This window comes from Aythya ferina (assembly GCF_964211825.1).
Source record: "Aythya ferina genome assembly, chromosome: 10".
In the NCBI taxonomy this organism is placed as follows: Eukaryota; Metazoa; Chordata; class Aves; order Anseriformes; family Anatidae; genus Aythya; species Aythya ferina.
Window position 1 is genome coordinate 17,449,401 of NC_140306.1, and position 27,690 is coordinate 17,477,090.

Genomic DNA, 27,690 nt, shown 5'->3' on the forward strand with positions numbered 1-27,690 from the left:
CAGCCAATAATTCTGAAACACCTCATATTGGATACTTTATGGCAGGTCAAATATAAAATGTTTAAAAAACTAATTATAGCATATAATTCATATTACAGTTTTAAATAATTAAGAAAACATTTATTTTTACAATGTATATAAAGAAGGCAATGAGATTTGGTTTAGTTATGTTTAAGGTCTATTCACTATAAAACAGAAATAGAAACATCTATGTTGAGTTGAAAACCAGAAAATATCTGTTTGCTGCAGAGTGCTATTCAAACTGCACCATTACATCAAAATGGAATTGGAAACACATGCTACACTGTACATGTAATGAATATTAATTAGCCATGTGCTTAATTCAGACCTTGTATGGTTATTAGGCTCTTGCAGGCTCATCTAGGAATTGTTTTGGTTTCACATGAGGAAATTGTCTGGTTTTTAAATATATTTATAAGCTGGTAATATAAATGCACAGCCCTTAGGACTAGTAATTAGCACTGCCAATATTGTCTTTGTGATATGAATTCCTTTTTGGAAGAAAAGTCGCCTACATATTTCATATAGGAACAAGTAATTGTATGTGTATATATATTTTATGTTGATGGCCAAAATTGGCCTTTGGTAATTTTTTATTTCTCTCCAGCAAATCAGAAAACTAATTTGACTTTATATTTGGCAGCACAAATATATGATGTCTTAATTTAGGATTGTAAATTAAAACACCCAAACTGTTTTACAGTAAAATAAAAAGTGAAACGTTGGCTATTAAGGGAAATAGGCAACTCTTCCTCAAAGGAATAATGCTGTGCATTCCTGTTGGTGTTGCAACATTTGTGCTTCCATCAAAGTGGACTTTGATAGTATTTTACTTATTGGTAAATAGATAAGGGGATAGATAACAAAGATATCTTTGTTGATTTGTAATAATTACAGTATGCCGCATTCTGTTTCCCTGGAAAGCCAAAGCAAAATAAAAAAAAAATAATAATTAAAAAAAAAATAAGAGATTATAAAGATCATAAAGACTAGTTTGAAACCCTGTTCTTGTCCAGGAAAATGTGGTGTCAGTCAGTACTCTCCAGCTTTCCAGAATGTATGCAGCATGGTTCTTCAGGTTTAACTCCTTCTATGTTAATGCTAGATAATATCTTTTCAGTAGGGTGAAGTGAAACATGATAGGGTTTCAACATTTTTTTCTGTTTATTTAGTTTTACAGTCAAACAAAATATAAAAGCCCTTGTGTAAGTACCATTTACAATCTCCAGCAAAATAGATTTTTACTTTGTTGCTTTTCTGTAAGTATTAATTTAGCCACAAGAAAAGTAAATAATATTCATTCTCACAATTGTCTTCTCAAAGTTGCCATTGTCTGTCATTTAAATATGGATTAATGCAATTTCCAAAATAACAGAAACACTAGAACAGAGTATGTCACAAAAATCATTTATACAGTCTTTTGCAAGTATACATTTTATATCCAATGACATATCTTAGTAAGACAATTATATAGGACATGCTGAATTTGAATAGAATTAGAAATGCCCATTCACTTAAATAAATGAATATGTTCTTCGCAATTTTAGGTCTTGATGATTTTTAAAGTTCTAAATGACAAATAGACTAAAGGCACTATGTGGAAAACTGGACCCTTGAGCCATCAGGCAATAACAGCTCTAACTCTTCATGAATCCATAGGCTAGAAATGTCACAGTATTTGTGTTAAACTTTCAAATGGATCTGATCTATCCACATGAGAACAGAACTGTCTAAATATTTTTCTCTGCCCATTGTTCTAAATTCCTATATGAGGAACAAATGAGAGTAATCTTTAGGCAAAATTGGAATGACGTTAAAGAAATCCAATAGGGAAAGTTAGAGAGAGTAAAATATAGGTTGGAAATGGCAACTGTTACAGATCCATAACCTGTGTGATGGTTCTCATCCAATTTCTAGAACACAAGCAGTTTGTCAACTACCTAAACTTTGGCATTTACGAAAATAATTTCTTCAGTTTTACCACTGTGAATTGAGTTACTTTTGTAAACTTAAATATGTGTGAGATTAGCTATTAACTACGGTAATCAAATTGTAAAAGTTTAGACTCTAAGAAGCTAAAAGATAAACTATGTTGCAACACTTCATTAGGGTAAGTTGTAACACTTCTCTAGGATAAGTCAGAGTTTAAAAATTTGTCATGACAGATGTCAATGGGCATTCATGAATGAGAAGTCATTAAGGCAAATTTAATGTATTATTAAATATGAACAAGTATTTGAGAGCTTTTCAGGAATCACTTGCACTGTAAGTTATTAAATATCTACTGCATATATTTTTACATGAGCTTCTAAAGCCAAGGCTTTAACAGTCCTGAAGTAAAATGACCTAGTCACACATTTAGAGAGGTGATATCAAGTACTACAGCTGCAGTGATGATGGACATGTAAATTTCTGTAAATATAAACAGTTTTCTCTTGTCATTATTTATGTTGGTTCTATAAAATGCTGAAGCATTAGAACATCTGCCTTCACGGTCTGCAAGGTATAGCTAGTTCACAGGAATACTGAATTGGATAAGGGGATTTTGATTATCAAGGCTGTGTTATAACTTAATTATCTATGAAAGTTATGACTCTGTAAATAAAGAAACCTGTGACATAAGTAACATACAAAATATGGAGCACAGATTGGTTTAATCACTAAAGTGTTTAACTTGTTTTGACAGGTAAGGAAAAAAACACAAATTTTTGAATCTTTTATAGCAAATTGTTATAATACTTTGCATATACACTGTACAATAATTCTTTTGTATCAGAAGACTTTCATACAGAAAAAAAATAATAAAACATTCCTTAGTTCATCAGAAAGGTTTGGAATAAAACATGAAGCTCTTTTAATTTGTAGGTTGACAAAAATAGGGAATGAAATTCTGACCATTCTTATTTTCTTGTACATTCATATTGGTTAAAAAAAAAAAAAAAAAAAAAAAAAAAGTTGTTATGCCTTAGAGAATACAGAGAAGCATTCTCAGCATGAGCATCTCTGTATAAGCTTAACTTTACAGAGTAGCTACCTCCAGGAGATTTGTTCCTCTTCTTGCCTGAGTGCCAATTCCACAGACTCATACTTTAGCTGTACAGGACAATTTGTTTTTGTTTCTAAGCAACAGATACATTAGGTGATAGCAGTTCAAAGCTGTGAGCGTGCAATGTTTGATGGAATTAGACTCCAAGGCTTTTCAGGAAGTCATCACATTAAGGTTCGCTGATATCAATAAACTCTTTCTCTGGAGGAGGGCCACCTCGGTACCAGCTGCAAGTGCCATCACTTCTTTTGATACAGGCATAATGCTTGGCTTGGTGCCCATATAGCTTTCTTTCTATCAGCCAGTCTGTCCAGAGGCACTCATTTGGTGCAGTGATCGAGCAGGGCACCATGTAGCAGGTAGTAATCTAAATGTGAAATAGTACATTAATTCAGTATATTTGTGGTTTCTCAAGAAAATATAAATTATATGGTATATAAGAGTACAGTTTCCAACAGTGAAAAATTATATTGGCTGTAAGGTGGGCTCCACTAATAAAGAGTATTTTGTGCTATACTTACTTTACAGCCACAGCCCATTTGATATCTCTGATTAAGACTCTTCTTTTGAGACAAGGATAAATCATCCCATGGTTCAATGTAGTTGCACAAATGGATGAAGACTTTACCATCATTTAAAATTTGGCCTACAGTATGAAAAAAATAAGAAAAAAATAAGGCAAGCAAAGAAAACAGTTTTCTGAATGCTGAAATAAATTGAAAAGATGTCCAAAGTTTTTAACTAATTGCACCAAATTAGTCTTAGACTTTTTTCCATGGATGTTATTAAAACTGTTAGAACTATTCTGATGAATAAATGGTAAAGATTTAGCAAGGATATTTCTCACAAGATGCTGATAAACTGCCAGGAAGGGATGGATGCAAATTTGGGTAGTATGTTAAACCAGGTTACAGGACTCCATAGAAAAATCTGCAGTTACTTACACCACCAAATCTGCGTATGCATAGGTATGTGTTGTCTTGTTAAACATGTTTGTATTCATGGGAAAATCAGTAGGTTTGGTTTAAAAAGAACAATAATGGCATAGTTTTTATTTACTAACTATATAGTTACTGACTTTGACTTCCTCTGAAACTGTTTTAAGATCTTCCAGTGAAGGATGGAAAACATGCAATATTACAATGTAATTACGGCTTAACACAATTTGTACATTTCATTCTGTTTGTATTATTTAGACAGTACATAAATATATTTTTACAAGAGCATATTTTTGCAAAGTCAATCAAATTGTACATTGAGCAGTTACTTTTGTTCTTATAGGTACATTGTTTTTTTTGACTCTTACCTGTCAAAAGATATTGTTTTTTGTTGTTAGCTTCTAGTTTCACTCCACAGAGTGATGAATCAAAAGGAGTATAGACGTACTGGACATCCTTGAGCTTTTCAAATCCTTTAAACATCTGAAAATTATCAGAAAGTAAAAGTCAGTAATGGAAAACAAATATGAAAAAACAGTTGCAAGCAACAAGTGGAAATACATGGGGCATCTCTTGAAAAATGTCTCTTGAAGTCTCAACTTTGATGAGAAAATACCAACAATTAGACCCCATCTCTACATCATATGAAATGTCCATTGTTTTCAGAAGGAAATTAGGTCCTTTTTAAATTTAGTTATAGTTTTGAAATCTACTTTTTCAGTATTTTTAATGGATCTTTAAAGCTTTCTCTTCAAATTATATTCTACAGACATCTTTGTCTACACACATCTACTTCTTTAAGAAATAACCCACACCATTCATTTTAAGCAAAGTTCTGCAGTGTTGAATCTTTGAAGATGCAAAAAATTTTCTTGACATGTTTACATGGGAAATCTTATCTTGATCAGTGTAATGGTATATAACTTCAAGAACATGAAACATGTTAAGGAATGGAGCATTATTCTTATATTCTGTCATTAAAACATGTTGTTTTTCCATATCTAATTGATAATTTTCCTAATGCAACCTTCTCAAGTAACTGTTGGAAACTGGGATCTATTTAGGATTTATGGCCTTCAGCACCAAAGTGAATAAGCTCAGAATCAAAGCCCATGCAGTGCTCAGATTATCTGCTCCTTTACTAGCATTTCCAACTTTGAAAATAATGCTTAAAGTAACCATTAGAAGATTAATAACAAATATAGTTATATCCAAATCAGAGAGGGAACCGTAAGATGCTAATCAACTTCAGAATGCTTGTCATCACCAAATATGACATAACTGAAACCCCAGCACTCCAGGGGCCCTGTTTGGCTACATCATGCTGTGTGTTGACAGCTGTGGACGATTGCAAGCTTCACAGCTCCCAGGGGCAAACTCTCCCAATAGCAGCTGGCGTCTCTGGAAAATATGCTCACATTACCCAAGTTCTCTTGGGAGATTTAAATATTAAAGGGCACTTCAAAATACACAGTAACATGTTAGGGTTTTTTTTAAGCCTTAATTTACAAAATTAAAAAAAAAAAAAAAGTCAAAAGTGTTGTTATTGGTCTTCCCATCCAAAATTATTAGATGGTAACTTGAAATACTTAGTAGAAGTAAACATCCTCCAAAGCAAACAAACAAACAAAAACACAACTGTAGCCTGTACAGCAGTGAAAATATTAGAAAATGTATATAATGTTGATGGACAATGTATTTAATTTCATTGGATAAATGTAGTCTGGTATGTCAGCCAAATGTAAAAGATCTCATAAAGCTGGCCAGATGAGGAAGCAAGAGCAGGACAGGTATGTTGCACAGTATCAGTCTCATTGCTAACACAAGCTTCAGGCAGACCTTCCTCACTCCCATTGAAAGCCATTTTTATACCTGCCATCTTAGGAAATGGAATCCCTAGCTTCTGCTACACTTGCACCCACGTTATTCACGGTATGTGTGCTAGACAGCTGTGTCTAGTACAAAGTAACTGCATAAACTATGCAAGCATCCTCTAAATTGAGTTCTCTTCATGTTCAGAATCTTTTGATTGTGCTATACTGTGTAGTAGAGCACAATTTTTATTTGAATAACTCACCACCTAATAGAAATTAACTTAAGTGGCATTATGTGGACAACACAAATTGATTCAACAGTAATATATACGTATATATTTATATATGTGTCCATAGCAACTAATACTGGAGGTCTGGTCAATATTGAAATGTGCATTTTGAGTTTCATTGGAGCTGCAGTTTGGTGTTAGTTTAATAAAAATATATAATAAATGAGGAGCTCCCTGCAGGCCTCATCAGGTTCGGGTTTTTGGGGTTTTTGTTTGTATTGTTTTGTGAAATTCCAGATCTGATCAGTCTCTGGTTTTGAGATAGATATAGGTTAGACCATTTCTTAAATTTTTAACCTTCTTTTTAATTTGGTAAATCGTATTTGATCTTCTCTGTCATATTCACTCAACTCCTAGAAGTGTGGAGTCTTCTGTAAAGGGTTAGAATAGGATGTCTTGACTCAATTCTACACTGTGGTATGATCCATTTACATCTGATGTTCTGGTAGGATTTATTGAAGGAAAATACAGGGAGGAGTCAGGAGAATTTACGGGCAAATATGAGAAATTATTTTGTAAGCAATCAAGAAAAGGAACTCTATAATAAATATATATGTATTAATATTTGACATATGCTGTTTAGATTGTTTCAAATGTTATCATCTGAGAGAAAAGATAAGAAATAGTGTGATAAGGTTATTGCTGTGATCAGAAAAGTTTTAAGTTATTCAGGAAACTGCAACGATACACAGTGTCACTGATCCATGTAGGTCAGACTTTGAAGACAGCTGACAAGATATCCTTGTGATGTTATTAGCACTTGCAAATTAAGCTTGAATCAGATTCTCAGAAAAAATCTTACGTCAGTCTCTGAATAGTCCCACTCCACTGAAGTAGCCAAATGTGGCCCATGGTGTACATCTACATTATTTTAGTTTATTCCTTTCCACTTATCAAATGTTTACAAGCATGAACTTCTATAAATTCCTCACTCTTTTTACTTTTTGTAGCTCAATGCAAACTTTACAGTGTTATCCATAACGCTTTTCTGTTAAACTTGTTTATTTAAAAGTGAATATTTCTTGATAATTTTTCAGTATACCCGGTCCTGTTTAATTTTCACTGGTATGCCAACCGAGTTATAAGCTCAGAACATAACTGATTATGTAACTTTTTGTCAGTTCTTGTAAGATATACAAAGTACAGACAAAGTTGCCTCTACATTTATATTTTTAAGTGACACGTTGAGTTTTCTAGCCATACCACCAAAGAATTGAAGTGTACAGAATCTCCTGTTGGCTCAACCACTTTGTATTGCAGAGATTTCAAAACCAAATCATTTTATTGTGCTTGTTAGACAGTGAGCAAGGAGCTGGATCCCAACTCAGCTGAGCAGCCTGAGTGTGCCAGGATGGAAGCCTCAGCTCCTCCTTCTTCTTAGCTGTCCTAGACAGAAGTAGGAATTTGAAGGGTGGGACCATTGTGACCCCCCTTGTCTTTAGTCTATGGTTGTGTGATAAAGAACATCTTTTATTAGATAATAAACCTCCCTGATATGTCCAGTCCTAGCTGACTTGCCTTCTGAAGCTCAGTGGAGTTAAATCAAGATCTCTTACTGATGCATGACTTTACTGATGACCAGGTCTTCACTTATGAAATTTTGGGAGAAATTCCAAAGCAGCTCCAACAGTATGTGAATGGATTGAATAAATTTCAGTGTGCTATTATTGAAGAACAGGTTTACAGGCTGGAAATAATAATCACACAAACTAGACTTCTCATTCTTCTTCTTTTTTTTTTTTTTTTTTTTTTTTTTTTTCTTTTCCTGTGCTGAAGTATAAGATTTGTGTTTCTATAAAGTTACTCACTTAAGAGTTGCAGGGTAGCAACATAAAATTAAAGTTCTAGTGGGGGAAAGAGAACTGGTATTTATACAATTATTTCTATGAAGAAACATTTGGAAATATTCTTAATAGCTGAAGAAGACAATATCGCAGATGGTAGAGTTTTTTGCTTTTATTTTAACAAGGCTAAATTATCTTTAATTAGCTTGTTGAAATTGCTATAAAACCTTAACAGACATCATGTATGATACTATGCTTGTGAATATTTTGAGATATTCTAGTTTACTTGAACTGATATACTAGTACAAGCTGAGGAATTGGATTTTTTTAATTATTATTTTATGAAAGCACATATCAATTCACAGTGATCTGCTGAAGTGTTCCAAGTAAATCACAGAAAGGTTAAGGTTGGAAGGGTTATACAAAATATTCCATGAAAAATTAGAGATGAGACTACCTGGAGAACTGGAAACAGAAGAAAGAAAGAGAAAAACAAAACAAAACAAACAAAAAAGCAACAACAGCAACAGAAAACACACCATCGTAATACATCGTTTTAATTGAGAGATACTCTTTACGTATTCCAGAAACAGGTAGGTCATGACCTTTTAACATAATTGAAAGACTGATAAAGACTGATGGTAACTTCAATGGTACCAAGAAGTATCTTCTTAAAGAACATTAATGAATGTATCTTCTTGTTGGAACTTAACAAATAATGGAAAAATCTTGTGAGATTCTGAATCACTTTATTATTTTGTGTACTCCCACTTTGTGTTTGCTTTCCTAGCTTATATTCATACAATTGGATTTTTGTTTGCATGAATATCAGGGAAGGACTCCTGTTTCTGCAAATATTCCTGTCCACTTGTGAATGATCCTTGCTATTTCAGCTAGAAATGCTTTCCTCTGTTCAAAAAAAATTTGTATCATCCAGTCAGAGTTGCAACACTGTAATGCTACATATGTGATCACGTTCTCACCAGAAACAAAAAATAAGTAAATATAGTGAATACCTTTCCATAGACTTGTTTTCATACAATCTTAATAAAGCAATTGTCAATAACAAAAGTATTATAAAAATACACTTATTTAGCAAGTAGCTGTTTTGACCTTCATGAGTTTTCCTTTTTTTCTCCTTCCCCCCCCCCCCCCCCCTTTTTTTTTTAATACTTCTATTCTAATTCTGTGTTGTTCACCTACTCTAACCTTGGAGGCAGATGGATCCTTTTGCAGCTTAAACCATTTGGGGTTTAATTGTATTTATATGCAGAGGTTATTGTTGAATTTCAAATTAGCTGAGTGATTCCATGTACCTTTATTTGTTTGATTTCATACCGGATCATTTTGTGGGTATCAAGAGGATCATCACTGGCAGGAACCACCTTTTCACTGGATATTTTTGCTCGAATCACTGTAATAAAGGAAAAAAAAAAAATGTAAATAGACATACACCTGATTTTACAAGCAATAGCTAAAATTACATTTATCTTAATTTTTTCTTTTTTGATAGATTTTAGCTTTTTTTTTTTTTAGAACTAGATTTTAAGGCTTGTCATTAGAGTGTGTTAAGAGCAGAAAATAACAAATGGGCTACCTATGATACAAGTACTTATTTTTGACAGAGGTATGTTCTATTGCTTACATATTTCCTGACATTTACATCCAAATTTTCAAAATCCTTAGTGCTACCCTTGAGTTAAAATATCCATAACTAAATTAGAGCAAGGCTAACTGTTGAGGTTCATGCTAATTATGGTTATGGCTGCTATGATTATGGACATTTGAAATAAGTTACCACTGAGTTTTGCTAAAGTAGTCCTTCAAAATCTTTGAAAGACCTGCATACCATAACTTTTGATAAAACACTATGATCAGGCAGCAAGAGAAAAGGAAACTCCCATTGAAGACATTTATCAGTTTATCAGTTTATCAGTTAAATAGACTTGAAATTGACACTCAGAAAGACCAGGCTAGGCAAGATTAATGCATCAATTTTACTCACAAAATAAGAAGACAAGCATACTTTCACTCACTTTCCTAAGACCATATATTTTGGCATTTTATTAGTGTCCTTAGTTGTGTTAACCTGTATAAATGAATTACTCCCTCTCTTGACACATTCCATTTATTTCCTATCCTTTAAGCAAGGAAAGTAAGAAATTTTGTGATGGAGGAAATGATTTTTTCTCCTGTCTGTGTTTGTTTTAGGCATCTCTCATGTATATTGTTTAAAATATACCAGCAGTATTTGTCGCAGAGAATAACGGCATTCTAAGAATATAGCATGTTACATTGAGGCCAGAATTTCTCGATGTACTTCTACACCTCCCAGAAACAGTATGGAGTCCAATTTTTGCTTGGTTCTGGATGGCTGCTATTGCAGCTTCTCTGCAGACATCCTACTTGTCAGAACAATCTGTATCTCCATGGAGGGATAACGGCAAGGGCCTTAGTAGTCAACAGTCCAATCTCACTTCAACTGTAAATCCAATTCATAATTGTGCAGAGAGAGATCTGTCCAAGGACATCCACATTTTTAAAGGGAACGGTTGGATTCATTCTCTCTGTCATAGGTATGCCACTTTTTGCAGATATGACAGCGACTAGAAATTATTTCTCAGCATGGAAGCAGTTCACTGCCTCCCTGAGCCCCTGTTCCAGGATTTGACTATTCTTATAATGAAATCCTCATACTTTTTGTTACCTTCAAGCTGAAGCAGCTTTATTATTATTATTATTTTTTTGGCATAAAAATCCTGCTTCTTCCTCCCCTCCCCCCAAAATATGTATGCAATACATTAACCTCCAACCATCAAATAAAAACAATAAGAAACTCAAACTGTAATTTTTCTTACAGCCAAATGGAGGTTAGTCTCATATAAGAATGGGCAATTCTCATTTCCTCTCTTATTAGCAGAGCAACCTAGATGTCATAATCAACATGATGCAGGTATCTGCAGCTTCAAAGCTTGAGTCCTCCATCTTTTGGCACAGTGCTCCCTTCTCCCAAGCCATTCAAACTCTTAAAGCATTTTAGACTTATGTGTTGGATTGAAAGGAAAGAGTTCTTTTAAGTATGAAGAGCAAATTCCTCTTTTCAAATGGTAAGTAGCAGCATCTCTTTAATCATCTGCAGATGTGTAATGTTCCCACAAATTAACAGTACTTCTTAGGTGCTTTGATCTAATTCCAGATAAAAAGTGTTGTGGATTGTTTGTACTATACTACTGGAAAGGTCAAACTAGAATCATGTTTTGTTTTCCTTTGCAGCATTTCTTCCTAAGGAAAAGTATTCTCACAAAATAGTTGATTCAATGTAGATGGGGCGAGACAACAGTTAGGAGCTAGCTCCATAATTTTCTTTGTACCATAATGTGTTTTATATGCAGGATATATTTTCCTGTGTTTTCAATGCAAACCTATGTAGAATAATTAAAACTACTTTTCCTACTGTATTTAATATTGAAATATTGCTAGTTTTCATATTTTTATTAAATTCTGTTCATTATGGTCTGACAGGAACATTACAGATAATCTGTAATAGCTCAAAGAGTCTCCATGGAATTACATAAGGCAGAAAGGATAATATTTTGGGTTTTGTCATTACGAGATCTTTTTGTGGGCATGTAGAAAAAAATGAAAACTATTTTTATATTGTGTGTATTTCACTTACTTGTTTGTTTAAGAGAAAGCTTCCAGATGGTGGAGGAATACCAAACTAAGATTTATTTATTTTTAATGACAAGAAAGTTTTATTGTTAAAAGATGTCTAAATCTTTAGTTATTGGGGTTTTACTTTTTCTGTTCTCCTGAAATCAGATTCAAATGTATGTATATCTTTATGTGCCTTTCAAGTCTTATTTTTTTACTTTTTTTTTCTGTACTTTGAATTTTTTTTTTTTCAATCATTCGTCTAGCTGTCTCCTAAAGCCTCTGATTCATGTGGTTGCTTCTGTTTTTAACCACAAGCATTTCCTGATTTAGCATTCTTGGGCCTAGCCATCTCCTCCTCACTTGTGGTTCAGAGGGTGGTTATAACTTAGGATTTCTCCTAGTCTGCACTTTCTTTCAAGAAGTGATATCAACTATATTATTGTTGGATTTGCTTCTCTATTTGGCTGAGAAGAGCCTCCGGTTGTTTAGGGTAATAATGCCATTTATCTATCAGACAGTTATTCATTCTTTGTGAGGAATTTGCATATATAAAATACATATGCATAGCTCTTATATTCTAATGTCAATAATTCAGTCTGCCTCAAATTTGTTCCGCATTTAAAATCTATGACATATTTCAAAAGACATTCGCTCTTATATTTCAGTAGTAGGATGTAGCATTTCTGCAGTCATGTTTTGTAACTCATGGTACTTGTAAAAAATACAAACCTTTATCCCTACTTTGCAGCTGAAAGTGGTATCAGGTATCTGAAATAAGAGTTAATGTGATCAAAGCTACATAAGGGGGGTCAATTAGAACCTTAGAATAAAAATCATACAGTTGCAGCAGTTATTGGCTCCCACTAATATGCTGTGTCCATAGTGTCAGGTTGCTGCCCCTCTGAGCAATCACTGCTTTTATTAGTAGTGTCATAGAATGTTGCAGTATAAGAAGGACAATGTTCTATATAGTATATCAGCTTGGTTATTGCACATTTATAATTAGATATAAACCAACTTGGTTATTGTGCATTTGTTATTAGATATCCGTTAAGAATATTTTTAATCCTTCTTTCCTGAATTAAGTAATTTTGAACTGCATAAAGATGGACAGATAGGGAAGCAGATGCCTGAAGCTTCGAAAATCTCTTTTGTCAGCTGATTGGACTCTAAAAACACTCAAGATGAAATTCCTGAACAAAGTTGTGTTAAGATCACAGTAACATGAGAAACAGAGACACGTATTGAGTTGTTTTATTTAGATTGGGTTCAGTATTTTTATTTCTGAGATATGATTTCTAAAAGTCTGTGAAGTACTTTTCTTCTGATAAAAAACACATTTATAAAGCCAATTGAAATAGCAGTGAACATACTTTCTTTAATGATAAGAAGAGTCACTTAATGAGAGAATATGTAGCTGTACCCTTCTCAGATGCGATAGGACAAGAAACAACTGACACAAGTTGCAACTAGAAAAAATGTGACTTGGTAGTAAGGTAAAAAATGAGTTGCAGGAAGGGTTGTTGAGTTAAGCTGACATACACAAATACTCATTGCTGATGGCCTATATTGTCACCTACAACAAAAGTTAATTTTGAAGGTAAACAAAAGGAGAGAAATGGGTGTAGAGGGGTGGAAAGAAAGAAAAGTGAGAGAGAAGAAAAGTAACAGTCCCCTGTGGTCTGCCAAGAAGGGGAAGTAAGACAAATGTTTCTGATATGAATGTCCTCTCCAGGCACAGAGGTCCCTCCTGTAATATTTTTCCCTTAGTAAACATATGGTTTTCATTAGGACCTGATTATACTCCTTCCTGCTTGATACTATTAATGATAGTGATATAATAATAGCACTAACTGAACCCTGCATTGATCGGGGCAGGTGTTACACACCAACTAGTTTAAGCTTTGTGCATGCATATTATTGTATAATACTTCTGTGAATGACTGTTACTTACTTTGTTATTCACTGTTATGTTCTAAGCTAAATTGTACAATATAAAGGGTAAGAAAAAAGTGTGAGTCTTTTGCTCATGACAGTGCCTTCCATAAGAAGCTGTCAAACCAAGAGTAGCAGGGTTTGTAAGTGGAAGGCCTAAAGAATTATAGCATTAGCCAAGAATGACAGCATGAGAATGGGAAAATGCCACAGCAGCTTAGATGAAAGTGCAGATGGAAGTCAGACTGCAGGATTGCAAATGTAAGGTATTTTAGAGGTTGAGGGTCTTAAGGCGTGATGTAGCAGAAGGTAATCAATCACCGGAACACGTTGCCCTGCGAGACTGTAGACTCACCATCCTTAGAGGTACTCCAAATTCAACTGGACAAGGCCACAAGCAGTTTGATTCAATTGAACCTGCTTTGAACAGAATGGACTAGACAACCTCTACAGGTCCCTCCCAAACTAAATTATTTTATTGATTAGAAGTGCTGGTAAGCTAAGACTGCAACACTAAGAATGCTCTTGTGCCTGAGATAGTAAAGACTGTTCTAACTAGTGCTGAACATTTTATTTGTTTCTTAGAATTTAAAGAGTTACAGATCATTGTCATGATGGCTGAATATTAAATATTAGCTGCGCTGGAATTTTCATGCTATCAGTAATAAACTGATTAAATGCCCACAATTCATATATTCAAAACTCCAGTTAACGCAATCTAGTCCTTCAGCGATTAGGTAAGTTAACGAGTAGAAGGACAAAAATTTCTAGGCTGGGATGCCTCAACTGATTTTTGTATAAAGAAGAGCTAAATCCTGTCCTTTTGGCTTGTAATGGATTCTGAGGTCATCAACAAAGTGTGATTCTGGATGCAGAGGAAACCATATTGCCCCTGGATTTATCTCCATTCATGTTTTTGTAAGTCCACTTGCAAATTTTAGAAACAGCGCCTCAGTCTTTTGAGCAATTATTTCTACCTGTCTCTTTAACGTCTGACACTTCAGTCAAGCTGTTGCGAGATTCTATTGCTCATGTATTCTTGTAAGGCTGTTATATTTGTTGCCTTGCAGGGACAACGAAAAAGTGGCACAGGGAGAGGTATCTCAATGAATGTATTGTTCTGTGGATGGGTTGAGGATGGCATCCCAGATACATATGGGAACAGACAGAAGAAAGCATTTGAAAGTGCAGAAAGAGAAAACAGAAGGTTTTGTTGTGGTTTTGTTGTTGTTTTGTTTTTTCCTGAAATTACATAGCAGTTTGCATTTGCTATAAACATAACTATAGACACACAATATATGTGGAGTACATAAATTTGAAAGGCCTTACATTCAAATGAACCCTTATATGTTAAAATGTCCTTTCACCCAAATGAGAACATTCGCATATAAAATAATGCATCTGTTTCTGCTCACCCTTCTACTACAATATTAGTTAAAATTTTGCAGTTGAACTAGATAATCTTTGAAGGTCCTTTCCAACTCAACTAGTCTATTCTATTGTATCTATACCCAGAACTTAAACTTTTTACCTCTTTGAGGTGTAGTAGTTTAAAATACAACTTGCTAAAAATATGGTTGGAATATTACAGTGTCTGTACCAGATAGATTTATACACATACTGAAAACATTCATCAAACAAACAGTCAGGAATACAGAGTCCACATAATTTGTTTGCAACTGTAAATGTTAAGTTCCCAGGTCCAGAGATCTAAAATAATTGCAGAATAAACCAGGAAACAACTGAAATGAGATCATATAGGTTTGCTATGCAAAATGGCTTTTTCTGTTGTATGTTTGTATTACCCAGGAGTACACTTTTTCCTCCTTTCTGAGGTTTCCATTCCTCATTACAGATGATGGAAGGATAAGGGTTTTTCATGAAACATTAGTAAAACTCTTTTTGTAACCACCATCGTGAAATGGGGTTATCTGCCTGTTTGGGTGTATCAAAATAGAAATTCATGATAAATCAGTTTACCTGGTAGTAATTCTTATAGGTGCTAATACAAATTTACAGTATCTGATAAAGATATGCCTGTTTTTAATTTAAATTAGGAGTGTATATTCTTAACTGTAAAAGGCTTTCTTTGTTTTATATGCCTTTGTTTATTGTGTGGTATCATAGGGGAAACTTCCAGAACTGATGCATTAACTGATCAATGACATAATCCCAATGATAACTAGAGGTTGCAGTACAGTGTTGGTAGTGCCACAGATTATATTAGAGCAAGAGCTAATCTGGTCTATTCACCCACATACCTGGTGACAGGATGAGGGGGAATGGGCTAAAGTTGTGCCAGGGAAGGTTTACGTGGGATGTTAGGAAAACTTCTTTACCAAAAGGGAAAGGGCATTGGAATGGGCTGCCCAGGGAAGTGGGCAGCCTATCCCTGGAGGTCTTTAAAAGACATTTAGATGTAGAGCTTAGGGATATGGTTTAGTGGAGGACTGGTTAGTGTTAGGACAGAGGTTGGACTAGATGATCTTGAGGTCTCTTCCAACCTAGATGATTCTGTGATTCTGTAAGCCAAGAGTTGTCAACAAACATGTGCAGCCAAAACATAGGTTTCTCTTTGGGGTGTTTACCTATAGAATTAAGAACAAAAAAAAAGTTTTAATAAAACCCTGTCACTCTTTCTTTATGTGTAATCATCACAGTCCAGGATCACCCCCCTCTTTGTAGTATGTAAGTGCTTAAATACTTCATATTCTGTAGAAGAACACAGGCAAATCTGGTAATGAGATTTTCAACAGTGCTTGTCTTCTGTTTTGGGGGTGGGTAAGTTAATTCGGCAGAATAAATGTAAGAGATTGAACAGGAGAAGAAGCTCGAGATCAGAGAAGGGGCAGTAATTTGTTCCTTCTTATAGCTAAAGAGCTGCTCCAGGTAGAATTTCTATGTGCAGAGTAGTCTGGCCAGCATACACAATCACTAGTCAGATTTGCTTCCAATTTAAATCAGACATGAATCTTTAACTGTCCAAGAATTTAAATGCAAGCTAACTAAAAGACTGTGAGTAGAACTGGCTTCATCTACCATAGTCATCTGAACTCAAGTTAGAGCTAAACGATCTTAGGAGTCCAAGATAAATGCCATGAAGTCCAAATCCAGGGCATAGACACAATTTTTAATTTACCTTCTCTGTGTCCAGGTGCCATTGATATTATACCCAGTATATTTTGGTCCAATCCTACAAACTTTGGTTTAAAGAATACTGGCAAGTAAAGCTATCAGAGCTGCCAGAGGAATTCAAGAACACTGTTTTGAATAGTTGGGTTCCATGAGTACATAGACATGACAAAAACAATTACATTTATTCTTTACATTGGAAACTAGGCATTTGATATTGCTTAACCTCTCTTGCACAGAGGAGAGACTCAGAAGGCAAGGAGAATAATCTTAACCGCAAAAAGGAAGAGGAAATCTGCACAGAATTTGTCACAACAGATGAAAATGAATGAACCCACTTTAAAACAATACAATATATGCTTGGATAGAAAAGATAGTTTATACAAGATGTTGTAGAAGTCTTACTTCACACTTCAAAGCAAATTCTCATCTGTACAACATTCCCACTTTCTTAATGCAACTCTGCTATATTCTTAACTAAACATGCAGAACTGTTCAGTTATATAATAGACTTGCCACATTTTCTTATTGTAAAGCTTTGAGTTTCACCATTGAAGAAGGCAAGTGAACTTCCTTAAGTATTCATATATCTTTATATAGAAAAGATTGTAATTTATCTAAATACATATAAAAAGAAAAAAAAATTAAGTATTATCAATACATAAGGAGCATCATAACTTTGTTTTAAACTCGCAGGCATTCCTAATACTGACAAAAGAAGGCATTTCATTTGGAAGAAGACAAAGGTTATTGATGTTAACATATTTTAAAATAAGTAACTAAATATCTAACACACAGTTTTGCAGATACTCTTATTTTTAAAGCAGATTATTTTAGAGATATATAAATAATTTTAAGGAGATTTAAGATTTTTATTTCCTTAGATTCGGTTTTCAATTTGCATGTGTAGTTTCCACAAGAAAGCAGTAATGCTTTCTCAATCATTAAATTCAGTAGATGCATCTGTACATGCATCTGTATAGAGGCACTTGAGCATTCACATACTCATATAATAACAGAATGTATGTATCCATTGATATGGTAAGAAGTTGTGGAAGACTGTATTATAAACATTACTTGGAGCAGGGATCATGTCTGCTACTTTTTAATGAATCAAAGTAATGATTATATCAATACATACATGTATATGATCAATATAATGTTGCAAATACAATCTCATAAAAATGCCATTATTTTTATCCAGTTCTCATTTATAATTTTCTTCATTTATTTCTCCTATAGGTCCAAGAAAGGCTCTACTGTTACTGACTTCATTTCACATATTTTTAGTTGAGATGGCCTGTACTATATGCAAAGAAGCCTGTACTCTATTATCAAAAACTACTCCATGTTTTATCACTTCCTTTATTTTTTTATTTATCTTTGAGGCACGTGAATCCTTAAGTCTATTTGCAATAAATTCAAAGGCACCTTGCACGTTTGCAAATTAACTTAAATTTCTGATCTCTGGTAGTTACAAATTTACTAGAACACTGAAACTTCTTCGTCTTCTGTTCATATGCTATTTTTGAGTTTCTTTAAGGAATCTGTCAATCCTGTGGATGAGGTTCTGTCTTTTAAATGTAAAATATATCTATTTCACTGTGTTTTTCTGATTTCTTTTTAATATATATATTCCACGGTTTACACTTGCCATAATTTCCTCTATGTCAAGCACTTCCAATGAGCTATACCACTTCTGTCATAGTTGTACAAATACCTCTGAATATCCCTTAAAAAAAAAACAAAAAACAACAACAACAACAAAACAAAAACAAACAAACAAAAAACCACACACACACTATTATCACGTTTGCAAAATATTTTCATAGTATTCATTTTTTTTTTTTTTCTTCCTATGCTGAAGACTCTATGTCTCGGGTTGGGGTGAATGGAATTTGACCCTAGGTACAGAGTGAAGACTGATCCTTTTATCAAAATGATTCATGCAGTGTTCATGGGACATCAAGATGACTTCAAGATTCCCACAGTAAAGCTACCAAATTATTGATTATAATGCCAATTTGGCAATGAGATATAACAATAGCCACTTGGAAAATAAATCTAACAAATCCGATGATGTCTAATATTGTCACAGCCATATGGTATATCTTCCAAGAATCATAAGCCAAAACGACTTAGAACGTAAAGGAGATTGGAACCATTCTTCTGCACCTTTGATTTCTGAATTATTGTGCAAGCTTTAATTGTTCCAGACTTCATTAGAGAGATAGAAAGTTACCTCAGGATATCTGCTGAGATACTAAGATCACTCATTCTTTTGAGATTGGAAATCTAGCAGTAAACATCTATACTTTCTGTTGTCTTTTGAGATCCAAGCAAGATGCTCTTGAACGATCTTTAAAAAGTTGGGGAAAACAAACAAACACTGCTAAACATTTGGTCTATCTATCAGTTTAGATTTCAACAAGACAGAGTAGTAAGCAGCACTTTCATTTCCAAACTGTAACATAGCTCAGATGTCTGAAGCTGGTTTATTAGTTCAGCTCTAGAGATAAATAGTGATGCAGCAGCAAAACTGGTCCAATACTGAGTGAATCTGAAAAAAATCTTTCCCTCTGTGTTTGAGGGATGGATTTCTTAAACATAAGTCTACATTGTTAATATTCACTCTTTCTGCACAATTCCTAGAATGAAGGCCAAATAATCTGTAGTTCAAAATGTGTATGCTAGTTAGAAGGGGAAGACAGTGTTTTCCTGCTTTGTATCTCAGTTTTCTGATATTCCATGAATAAATGTTCATAGCCATCTGTAAAATAACTAAATCAATGGCAAAGTAACCAGTTAAACCACACATTTTGAACATCACAAAAAAAAAAGTGGAACTTGGTGGACTGTTTGGACAGAAAGGCTTTGGATCTCTATCCACATATCTGGAAGAATATAACTATAGCAGATATTTTTTTTTTATGGAAAGCAACATCTGAAAGAGCATTGCCTAGTCTCGATGATGTTTCCAGCTGCATGAGAAGGTAAGTGTGGTGACATAACAGTCTTATCTGTAACTTTAAAAACAAGTTCTGAAACTGTAGTGTTATCACTCAGTCTGAAAGAACTCAAGGGAGTTTTTTAAAAGGAAAGACTAACTTGAAACACAAGCATCGGGCCAAATCCAAGTCTATTAGCATAAAAATAGACAATAAGGAGAAAAATATGTTGCAGAAACATACACTTTACCCACTGAAGGAAAACATCACAAATGCATTTGTAAAGGTTTCATATGTTAATCCCTATGAGTTATTCTAATCAATTGATATCGCCATTGTGCAAATGATTTGGTTACAAAGGGCAGCAGTGCAGCACTTTCTTCTTTAGATGATGAATTATGATTTATAAGATATAATTGGTTGTTTTTCATGGTGTTTTTTATTCAAAAAAAATATTACTACATTCCAAGACTCATCTACTTGGAAAAAAACAAACCAACAAAATTCTGAATTCTATAAAGCAGGTATGAAAGATTGTTTTATTGCTCTTTCATATGGATGTCAATTTATACTGTTTATCAACCTTTTTTTAACATACATGATTTGCAGACCTTGATTATTCTTTTGTGGTTTATTAATAGTTGTGTTTGTCTGCATCTGAAATACACTTCCATGTGAGGTTTTCAAACTGTAGGAGGCCTATCTTTTTCAAGCACATTAGGACTTTCTGGTAGGTCAGGATTTTGTGAGGCTCTGTTTTTGGCTTGGGATGCAAAAATTCCTTGTGTTGAAGGGAAGAGTCAATTTAGTTTGGCTGCCTTGTTAAACCAGATTTTTCAGTCTCTTATTGTTATTAGAAGAATACATTAAATTTATAAGAGAGGTTTTTAAATCTAGTTTTTATAAACTTTCAAATGGAAGAGGTGATTTTTTTAAACAGATGTGCGGTATTCTTTTAACTAAATATTACATTAAAAATAGCATGATTTCCTAATGTTGTTCAAGGTCAGTTTTATTTTTCTGCACTGTTTTTACAGCTGCTACTCATGTTACCAGAAATATTTCTCTCTACTTCACAAGCCTCAAATACCACATCATTTGACTAGTAATCAACATCTGCCTAATTTCAGCTGAAGAATAACACTTTCTTTATACTCTGAAGTCTGTAGAACAACATACATAATGTTATTGTAGATTTCCATTCATAGCAGCATACCTCTTCTTCCATGCGGAAGAAACACGGTATTGTTGAAATACTTTTTAATGAGAAAGTTAGGGATTAAACTTGGTAGATTAATAGGATTAAGAGTTTGGCAGTCTTTCCTGTTCTCTTTTATATTATTTAATCTTTGTTCCTAAGCTTGCATTTTGTTTTCCACACTGTATGCAGCATGTTTTTGAAATCATGGGTGTTAGATTCTTACCCCTATAACGCATGCTTTTATTTAAAAGTAACACAGTTGCTGAATTATCTTATCTTGCATTTATAACATTCAGCAGTGAGATAGTATTTCTGAGTTACTTCTAAATCAGTGAACTACCATAATACTGAGATTTAGTTATACTACAAAATATTCAGTTAGCTTTTGGTTCTTTTACCTAATACTTCTTGCAAGAAACATGTTCAGGTGCTGTACTTTTCCTGTTGTTTTTATGTGCATTTTCTCAGGGAGGAAGGGAGAACTAGAATAGAAAAAAATCCTGCATGTTATTTCTGTAATCGAATTCACAGTTCCTGGAATAGAAATTCAGCCTTCATTTTGGCTTGAGATCCCTGAGAAATGGTAGCTGCATAATCCTTTCCTGTTAATGACAAGTTACTCTAGAAATATACATGTACCTATGCATTAATGTCACTGATTTCTACTCTAATAGCAGGACATCTTTATGAAGCAGAGTAAAGTCTGCCTCCATTTGGCAGGAAAATAATATAAATGCAAGTCATATTACAAGTACTATATTATTTTCCATGCTATACAGAAATCTAAAAGTCTTTAGGCAATTCCATGATGCAATCTGTGTGAAGCCCATGTCTGTCACTGAGATGCCAGGATCCAGCCATGGTCATGCAGCAAGGCTATGTTGCCCATTTTCCTCCAGCAATGGTTTCAACAGTTGGGATTTTTATGGAACTCTATTGCATCCCTGTCTTTAATGGTCTTTTGTTACATGATACAGTTATTACTTTTTGTATGACACTAGTCATAAACAAAAATTACATAGCCACTTAATCACGGTGTGACCACTGCTTGGTCACACTACTCAGAGCAAATAGGCTCTATAAGATTAAGAATATAGTGGATGCATATAACATAATACAGTATGAATAAAATATAAAGTCTACTTCAATTTTGCTTTGTACCTTTTTTCCCTTTAACTTGGAAGGGGTACTGTCAACATTTACAGTACCCTTTCCAAACCTGATTCTCCTCATCAAACAAAGTTACTTCCCACTCTAACAAATTAATCTACTCCAGTACAAAGCTAAAAGTTATATTGCAGTGAGACAAAATTGTGGGGCGCTGAGCCATGAACACTTTAATATTACAGTATGCTATTTCTATATTATTGAGTTTCATATTATACCAGAGGAACTGAAAAATTAATTCTGGTATATTTAAATAAACATTTTATAGTTATTTTTAAACATGATTAAAATTTAATATATCAGGCATTGTAAAGATATGCCAAATGATCTTGGTGATCATATGAGATTTTAACAGGCTGAAAAGACTGCCAAGCTTCAGCTGTAAAGTTTCCATTGTGTTTTGAGATGTGCCGCTCCTCTCTAAAGCTATACAATTCTCAGAAGCTATTTTATGTATTTATTTGTACTTAAGATCTGTTAGTCATTTCTATTCCAATCCCATACCCAATATACAGTAAGAAGATTGTTTTAATTTTTAAGAAAAAGCAACAAATGTAGGAATTGAAATCAGAAAGATGTCTACTTTAAAATAGGGTACTAGTGTAACTTATCTTAGAAATGCAAAGTATTTACATGTTAGTCCTATTGTCCAAAAAACCTTGCTTTTGCCTAAAAAAAGGAAAAACAGCTTGAATTAAAAGTGATAGACTTTAGAAAATAGTTATTCCTCTCAATGTATACAATTTCTCTGCTGGCTATATAATTTGATGTGAACACTGGTTTGGAATTGAGTCCAAGAGTGACTGAAGTCAGCGGCAAAAGCAAAATATGTCATCTTGACCATCTGATAAACTCAGTTTTATCCATGGTTTTTCTAAAAAAAATTCAGAGGACACTTCTATCGTCTTGAAACTGGGGTGCCTCACTACTGAATTGGAATGGTTAAAACAGCACATCCTCATCGTGTTTCATTTCCATACAGAGAAAGCCTCCTGGATTCTTTGGTGTGGATACTCAGCACCTGCAATCACTATGCAGTACATGGAACTGCTGTTTAATAAAGCTCCCATCTCCATTTCAGATGGAAATCCTTTTGACAAGTATAGGTGTTCACTGAGGTTTGAAGGCATTCTGCACATTATATTATATATATATATATATATATATATATATAGGATTTCAGCACCATTTAGAAGAACACAAAAGAAATGTATCTATTTTCTACTAAAAGGAGCATATCTTCATGGTGCTAGGCACTTCATACTGATGAGGATTTACTTCTCTTTGAACTGAAAATTAAAACTACTGAGAAGTTCATGAGAGCTACCCAAATCTGTACAAAAATCACACCTTTTTAAAGCTAAGCTAAGCAGGAAAATTAATAAACCCAAGGTCACATAAATGGCAGAACCAACATAATAGTCATGATTTCCTATCATATCTACTACCTCATCATTACTGTTCTTCCTGTGGCATACAGCCATGTCACACATGCAATGCTCTTCACTCATCTGTTGTTTTTGTTTTAGCTACCACCTTGTCAAGACCAGAAACACTCTCTTGCTCTAGGTCTGTAAGAAACTTGACAGAAATAACAGGCTTTCTTAGGTTGTGTGGTAGCTGTTGAGTATTTATGAACAATGTAAAAGCACAAAAGCCTCCTGTCAAGAAAAGAAAAAATAGCACAGTAATAATCAGATAACAGACGTGAAAGTGAGAAGAGCTTGTCCTAGACTTAATTTCTTTGATTATGTTTTTTTCTTGTGTATCTTACATAAATGCTAAGGTTCCTGAGTGGCGTTACACATTCTACTGGCTGAAGTAATGTCTATAGATTCAACCTCTTCCACCTCCGTTTTCACTCCATCTAAATCCCAAGTGATCCTAAAGGAAATTTGAAAACTTACAGATAGATAGCAAAACTGAGAAATAATGCAGTAACTGAAGTACATATAATGGCTATGAGCAAGACTGAGACTATCTCACGTTTTACTTAACATGGAACTTAGAGGCATGGCGTGGTTTCTTGGTTTTAATAAAATGTGATGGATTTTTATTCTGCAAGAGTATACTTGAACGTGTTTGTGAGTACAGAGATGTATGAACTATTCAACCTTTTGCAGTTATTTAGTCTTAGTAAAAAAATGGATTAGCATTTAACTACTATGGATTTTGGTAGCTGAAGAGCTGGCCTCTTTGTTTATCAATATTTTCTAAATATGAATATGTTGAAATTAAGGTACACATCTTCAGTTTGAGCTTTAATCTTCTTGTATCTTAAAAAGTATGTATATTTGTATATGTATATAAGTCTGAAGTAATCTACTACACGGGACACTTAATAGCATGGCCCAGTTTACGCATCCCCTCTTAAGAGCCAAGTAGCATGAAAGATACAGGTGTGGCTTCAGACCTGCTTTGCTTCAAAGGAAGCAGCATTGCAGAGGCATAGCCCTAATTCCTGTGGGGATTGTGCTGTGTGGCAGGACTCCAGTCTTGTGCTCCCCAGGACAGTCCCAGCCCTGGCATCAGGGATGGAGGAGCTGCCTTTGCCAAAGTGGTTTGCAGAGGTTTCTCTTACACAGGGCAAACACTCCACTGGTGTTCTCCAGCTCCTTTAAAGTCATTTTGCTCTGCTTATGTGAGGCATTGTGTCCAGAATAAAGCAATTAATTCATCCATGAAGGCTTAGAGCAGTATGTACATATAAGCAAATGTATATATATGCATATCTAAAGGTATATGTACACATATTTCTGTGAATGAATATCAGTACCTCTCTATCATATTAGAATGTATATAAATGCTATTTTAAAATGATAAATAATGAACAAAGGGATTCAAGATGCAAACATACCTTAGGTGAAAGGTGCAATTTACTTAAACAGGAGCGTCTGTGTGAGTCAGAGCCTGAGCACCAAGTCCAAATATAATGTAGTTGTATTTTACATAAATGTAAGGTACATTATGTTTTATTTAAACATATATTAAAAGTAGCATATACCTACCCTTTTAAAAATGTTTCTATGGGAATTTGCCTTAATATGAATGGCCAGAATGGTTTCCCTAAAGAGTATAGCTTGTAATGAGTATTTCCTCTGTACTGTAAAATTGTTTATTTAGATAAATCTCTAAATAAGTTTCTTGAAAATTGTTACTTCATTAAATCTAGGAATGCAGCAGATTAATGCTGTTAAATGTATACATACATAGTTAAGCTCCTGGAAGTATAACTTCTATTTTCTTTCACACCTGCACTCCAAGTTTGTAACGCCTGGTGTAGGTAATTTAATGAAAAAGATTGCTTAACACAACCAGATTAAAAAACAGTTTAACTGATGGCCACAAATAGAGCTTAGAGTTTGTCATGGCTACAAAGATTTTCTGTCAGGGTATAAAAGCAATTAATCAGTATGCAGAAGGTATTGCCTGCCCCATAGAGATGCTAATTTTGTGACACTTTGGAAACTCATGTTCTACATTTACTGTTCACACTAGATGGAAGCTAACCAGCCTCAGCTTGAGCTAATGAAATCAAAAGACTGCAAAATGTCACATTTTCTTATCCCCATGCAGTCTAATTTTGAGATCTTTAGTTTCTTTCTATAAGTCATTTGACAACCATGGTGTTGATTGAATATCATGAAATAAAACTGTCCTAAAGACTGGAGAGTCGTATTTATGCAGAAGTCCTGTAGACAGCTTATCTGCATAAAATAAAGGGCATATCAGTTTTGTCCTCAAGTACTTTTTGGAAAGCAACAACAACAACAGCAAAATAAGATATTGTAGTATAGCAGAACAAAGATCGAGTGTTTCAAGATGTTGTCATCACGGACTTTTATTTTTGTTTATTTTCTTTTGTTTTTCCAGAGTGCCATAACATCTATATGCATAATATGCATATTTAGATAGAATAGTCTATTATAGATACTGTGAACAGTAGACATTTAGAAGTATTATTCCCTGCTTACTCTAAGTTAGGAGCTAATACACAAGTTGTTTTTACTAAGAAGGAAAAAAAAAGACTAAATAATATATTAATTTCAACAATTTGTAACCACAAAATATTCTGGAAAAAACAAACAAACAAAAAACCAGAACAGTTACTACCACATTTTTTCCCCCATAGCCATATTTTTAAAGGGGATGTCTGCAATCATTTTGTTTTAAAATCCTAACTGCAGACTAAGCCAACTGGTTAAAATATTCCCCTACAGCAGTACAAACAATAAAATAAGAACAATTAAAAAAAAAAATGCAGCAGTTGGACTAGCTTCCTTTGATTTCCTACCATCAAACTTAGAAGCATATAGTAGTTGTGACTCACCTAAAGCAGAATCGCAGATGAGCTGCTGCGGGTGAGCAGGGGCACAGCTGCACGCCTCCACCAGCTCCTGAATTCTGTGGGTCAGCAGCAGAAGCACTGAAAACAACAAGGTACTAAGTACAGGATTCATGCTGCCTTAAGCACGGCTAATCGGTCAGCCAAGAGAAAATGCTTTCTTACTGTTGATTTTATATCTAAACTTCCTAATAACTATCTGATTACTTCACTGTTCAGTTTCAACAGCCTTGGTTTAGAAAAGCCCTCTAATGCTCAGTCTCAGTATACGGTTATGTTAACTGACTTCTAATTTCCCTGACATAGGACCCTCTTATTTATGGCCCTGACACTAACTTGTAACTCCGCCTTCCTTTAAGGAAAAAGCACATCATTGGTGAAAATCATTGTACCAGCAGTGAGGTTACCTTAGTATGTATTGCAACGTTGCTCTTATGAGTCAGTATAACTGTTAGTAATCAAAAAGCTTTACAAAAACATCTTTTAGAAGTATCTGAAGCTGGTTTTGTGATCTTTAGCAAAACAAAGATTTTTTTTTTCTAGTAAATTTCCTTCCAAAACTAAAAAAAAAAAAGAAAAAGAAAAAAAAGAACAGTTCTGCTACCTTCTCTATTTTGGTCAAGTAAACAAAGCTGTCCTTTTTTAAGCTCTGTTTTCCTTTGCAGTCCCTGATCTTCCCTGCACTTCTGTGCATTTTCTTGAGATGACGTCCCTGCTTGCAGGCTGGACAGAACTTCATTCATGAAAAGGAAATGTTTCAATGCTTATTTGTAAGACTAGAACAATTGGTAGTTACAAGGAAAAATGATTTAAAAAGAAAAGCTGCAATAAAGGGCATTTTTTATTATTTTATCACAGATTTACTTTACATTTAATGTATACTGGAGGCACAACTCTTTCTCTGCATTCCTTTTTAATGTACGTGTATGTCCTGATCAGCATAGATCTGTATCTGCATTTTCTGGCTCATGCTATACATGGAACACACATAAATTCAAAAGTTGGGAAATCTTTTTCAACTGCAGATCTTCTGTTGCTATAACAGTCTGGATATGTGTTACATGTTGTTTGTTACATGTGTTAAAGTTGTTTCATGGGGGAGTTAGGAGATAAGATTTGATTAGAGAGTAATAAAATATATAGACTGACATGGACGATAGAACTTAAATAATTGCTTTTTTTTTTTTTTTTTTTTTTTTTGTCACAATTCAAGCTTGAGAATTGAAAATTCATTAATGCAATTTGACCATTTCAGTGGAGACTCATGAAAATCTTTGTTGTGATTTAGGTGTACACAAAATAGTTTGTTACATATACATAGATGTGTACATGTTTCACAGCAGCAGATTTATTATTTTTTTTTAAACAGTAAGTTAGTTTTACCACTAATAGATGCTCAGACTCTTCTTTTT

At 34.1% G+C, this 27,690-nt stretch overlaps 2 protein-coding genes across 2 annotated transcripts in view; one reads left to right on the forward strand and one right to left on the reverse strand.

Moving 5' to 3' along the window:
• Window positions 1–27,690, forward strand: part of SYN2 (synapsin II) — a 181,954-nt gene that overhangs the window by 94,080 nt on the left and 60,184 nt on the right. The window lies entirely within an intron of this gene.
• TIMP4 (TIMP metallopeptidase inhibitor 4) lies at window positions 1,167–26,583 on the reverse strand. Its single transcript, XM_084530559.1, has 5 exons — window positions 26,264–26,583; window positions 9,210–9,307; window positions 4,374–4,488; window positions 3,589–3,713; window positions 1,167–3,434 (listed from the first exon to the last, which is right to left on the reverse strand). The coding sequence occupies exons 1-5, from the start codon at window positions 26,391–26,393 to the stop codon at window positions 3,237–3,239; spliced, it is 666 nt and encodes a 221-aa protein (XP_084386685.1). The 5' UTR covers window positions 26,394–26,583; the 3' UTR covers window positions 1,167–3,236.

Excerpts from the sequence above, each read along its gene's own strand:
- TIMP4 (XM_084530559.1), bottom strand. The coding sequence starts at position 26,393 with ATGAATCCTGTACTTAGTACCTTGTTGTTTTCAGTGCTTCTGCTGCTG. Across the intron at positions 4,489-9,209 it reads ATGAAATCAAACAAATAAAG|ATGTTTAAAGGATTTGAAAA; the intron begins GTACATGGAATC and ends GATAATTTTCAG. Across the intron at positions 3,714-4,373 it reads AAAACAATATCTTTTGACAG|GCCAAATTTTAAATGATGGT; the intron begins GTAAGAGTCAAA and ends TTCATACTGTAG.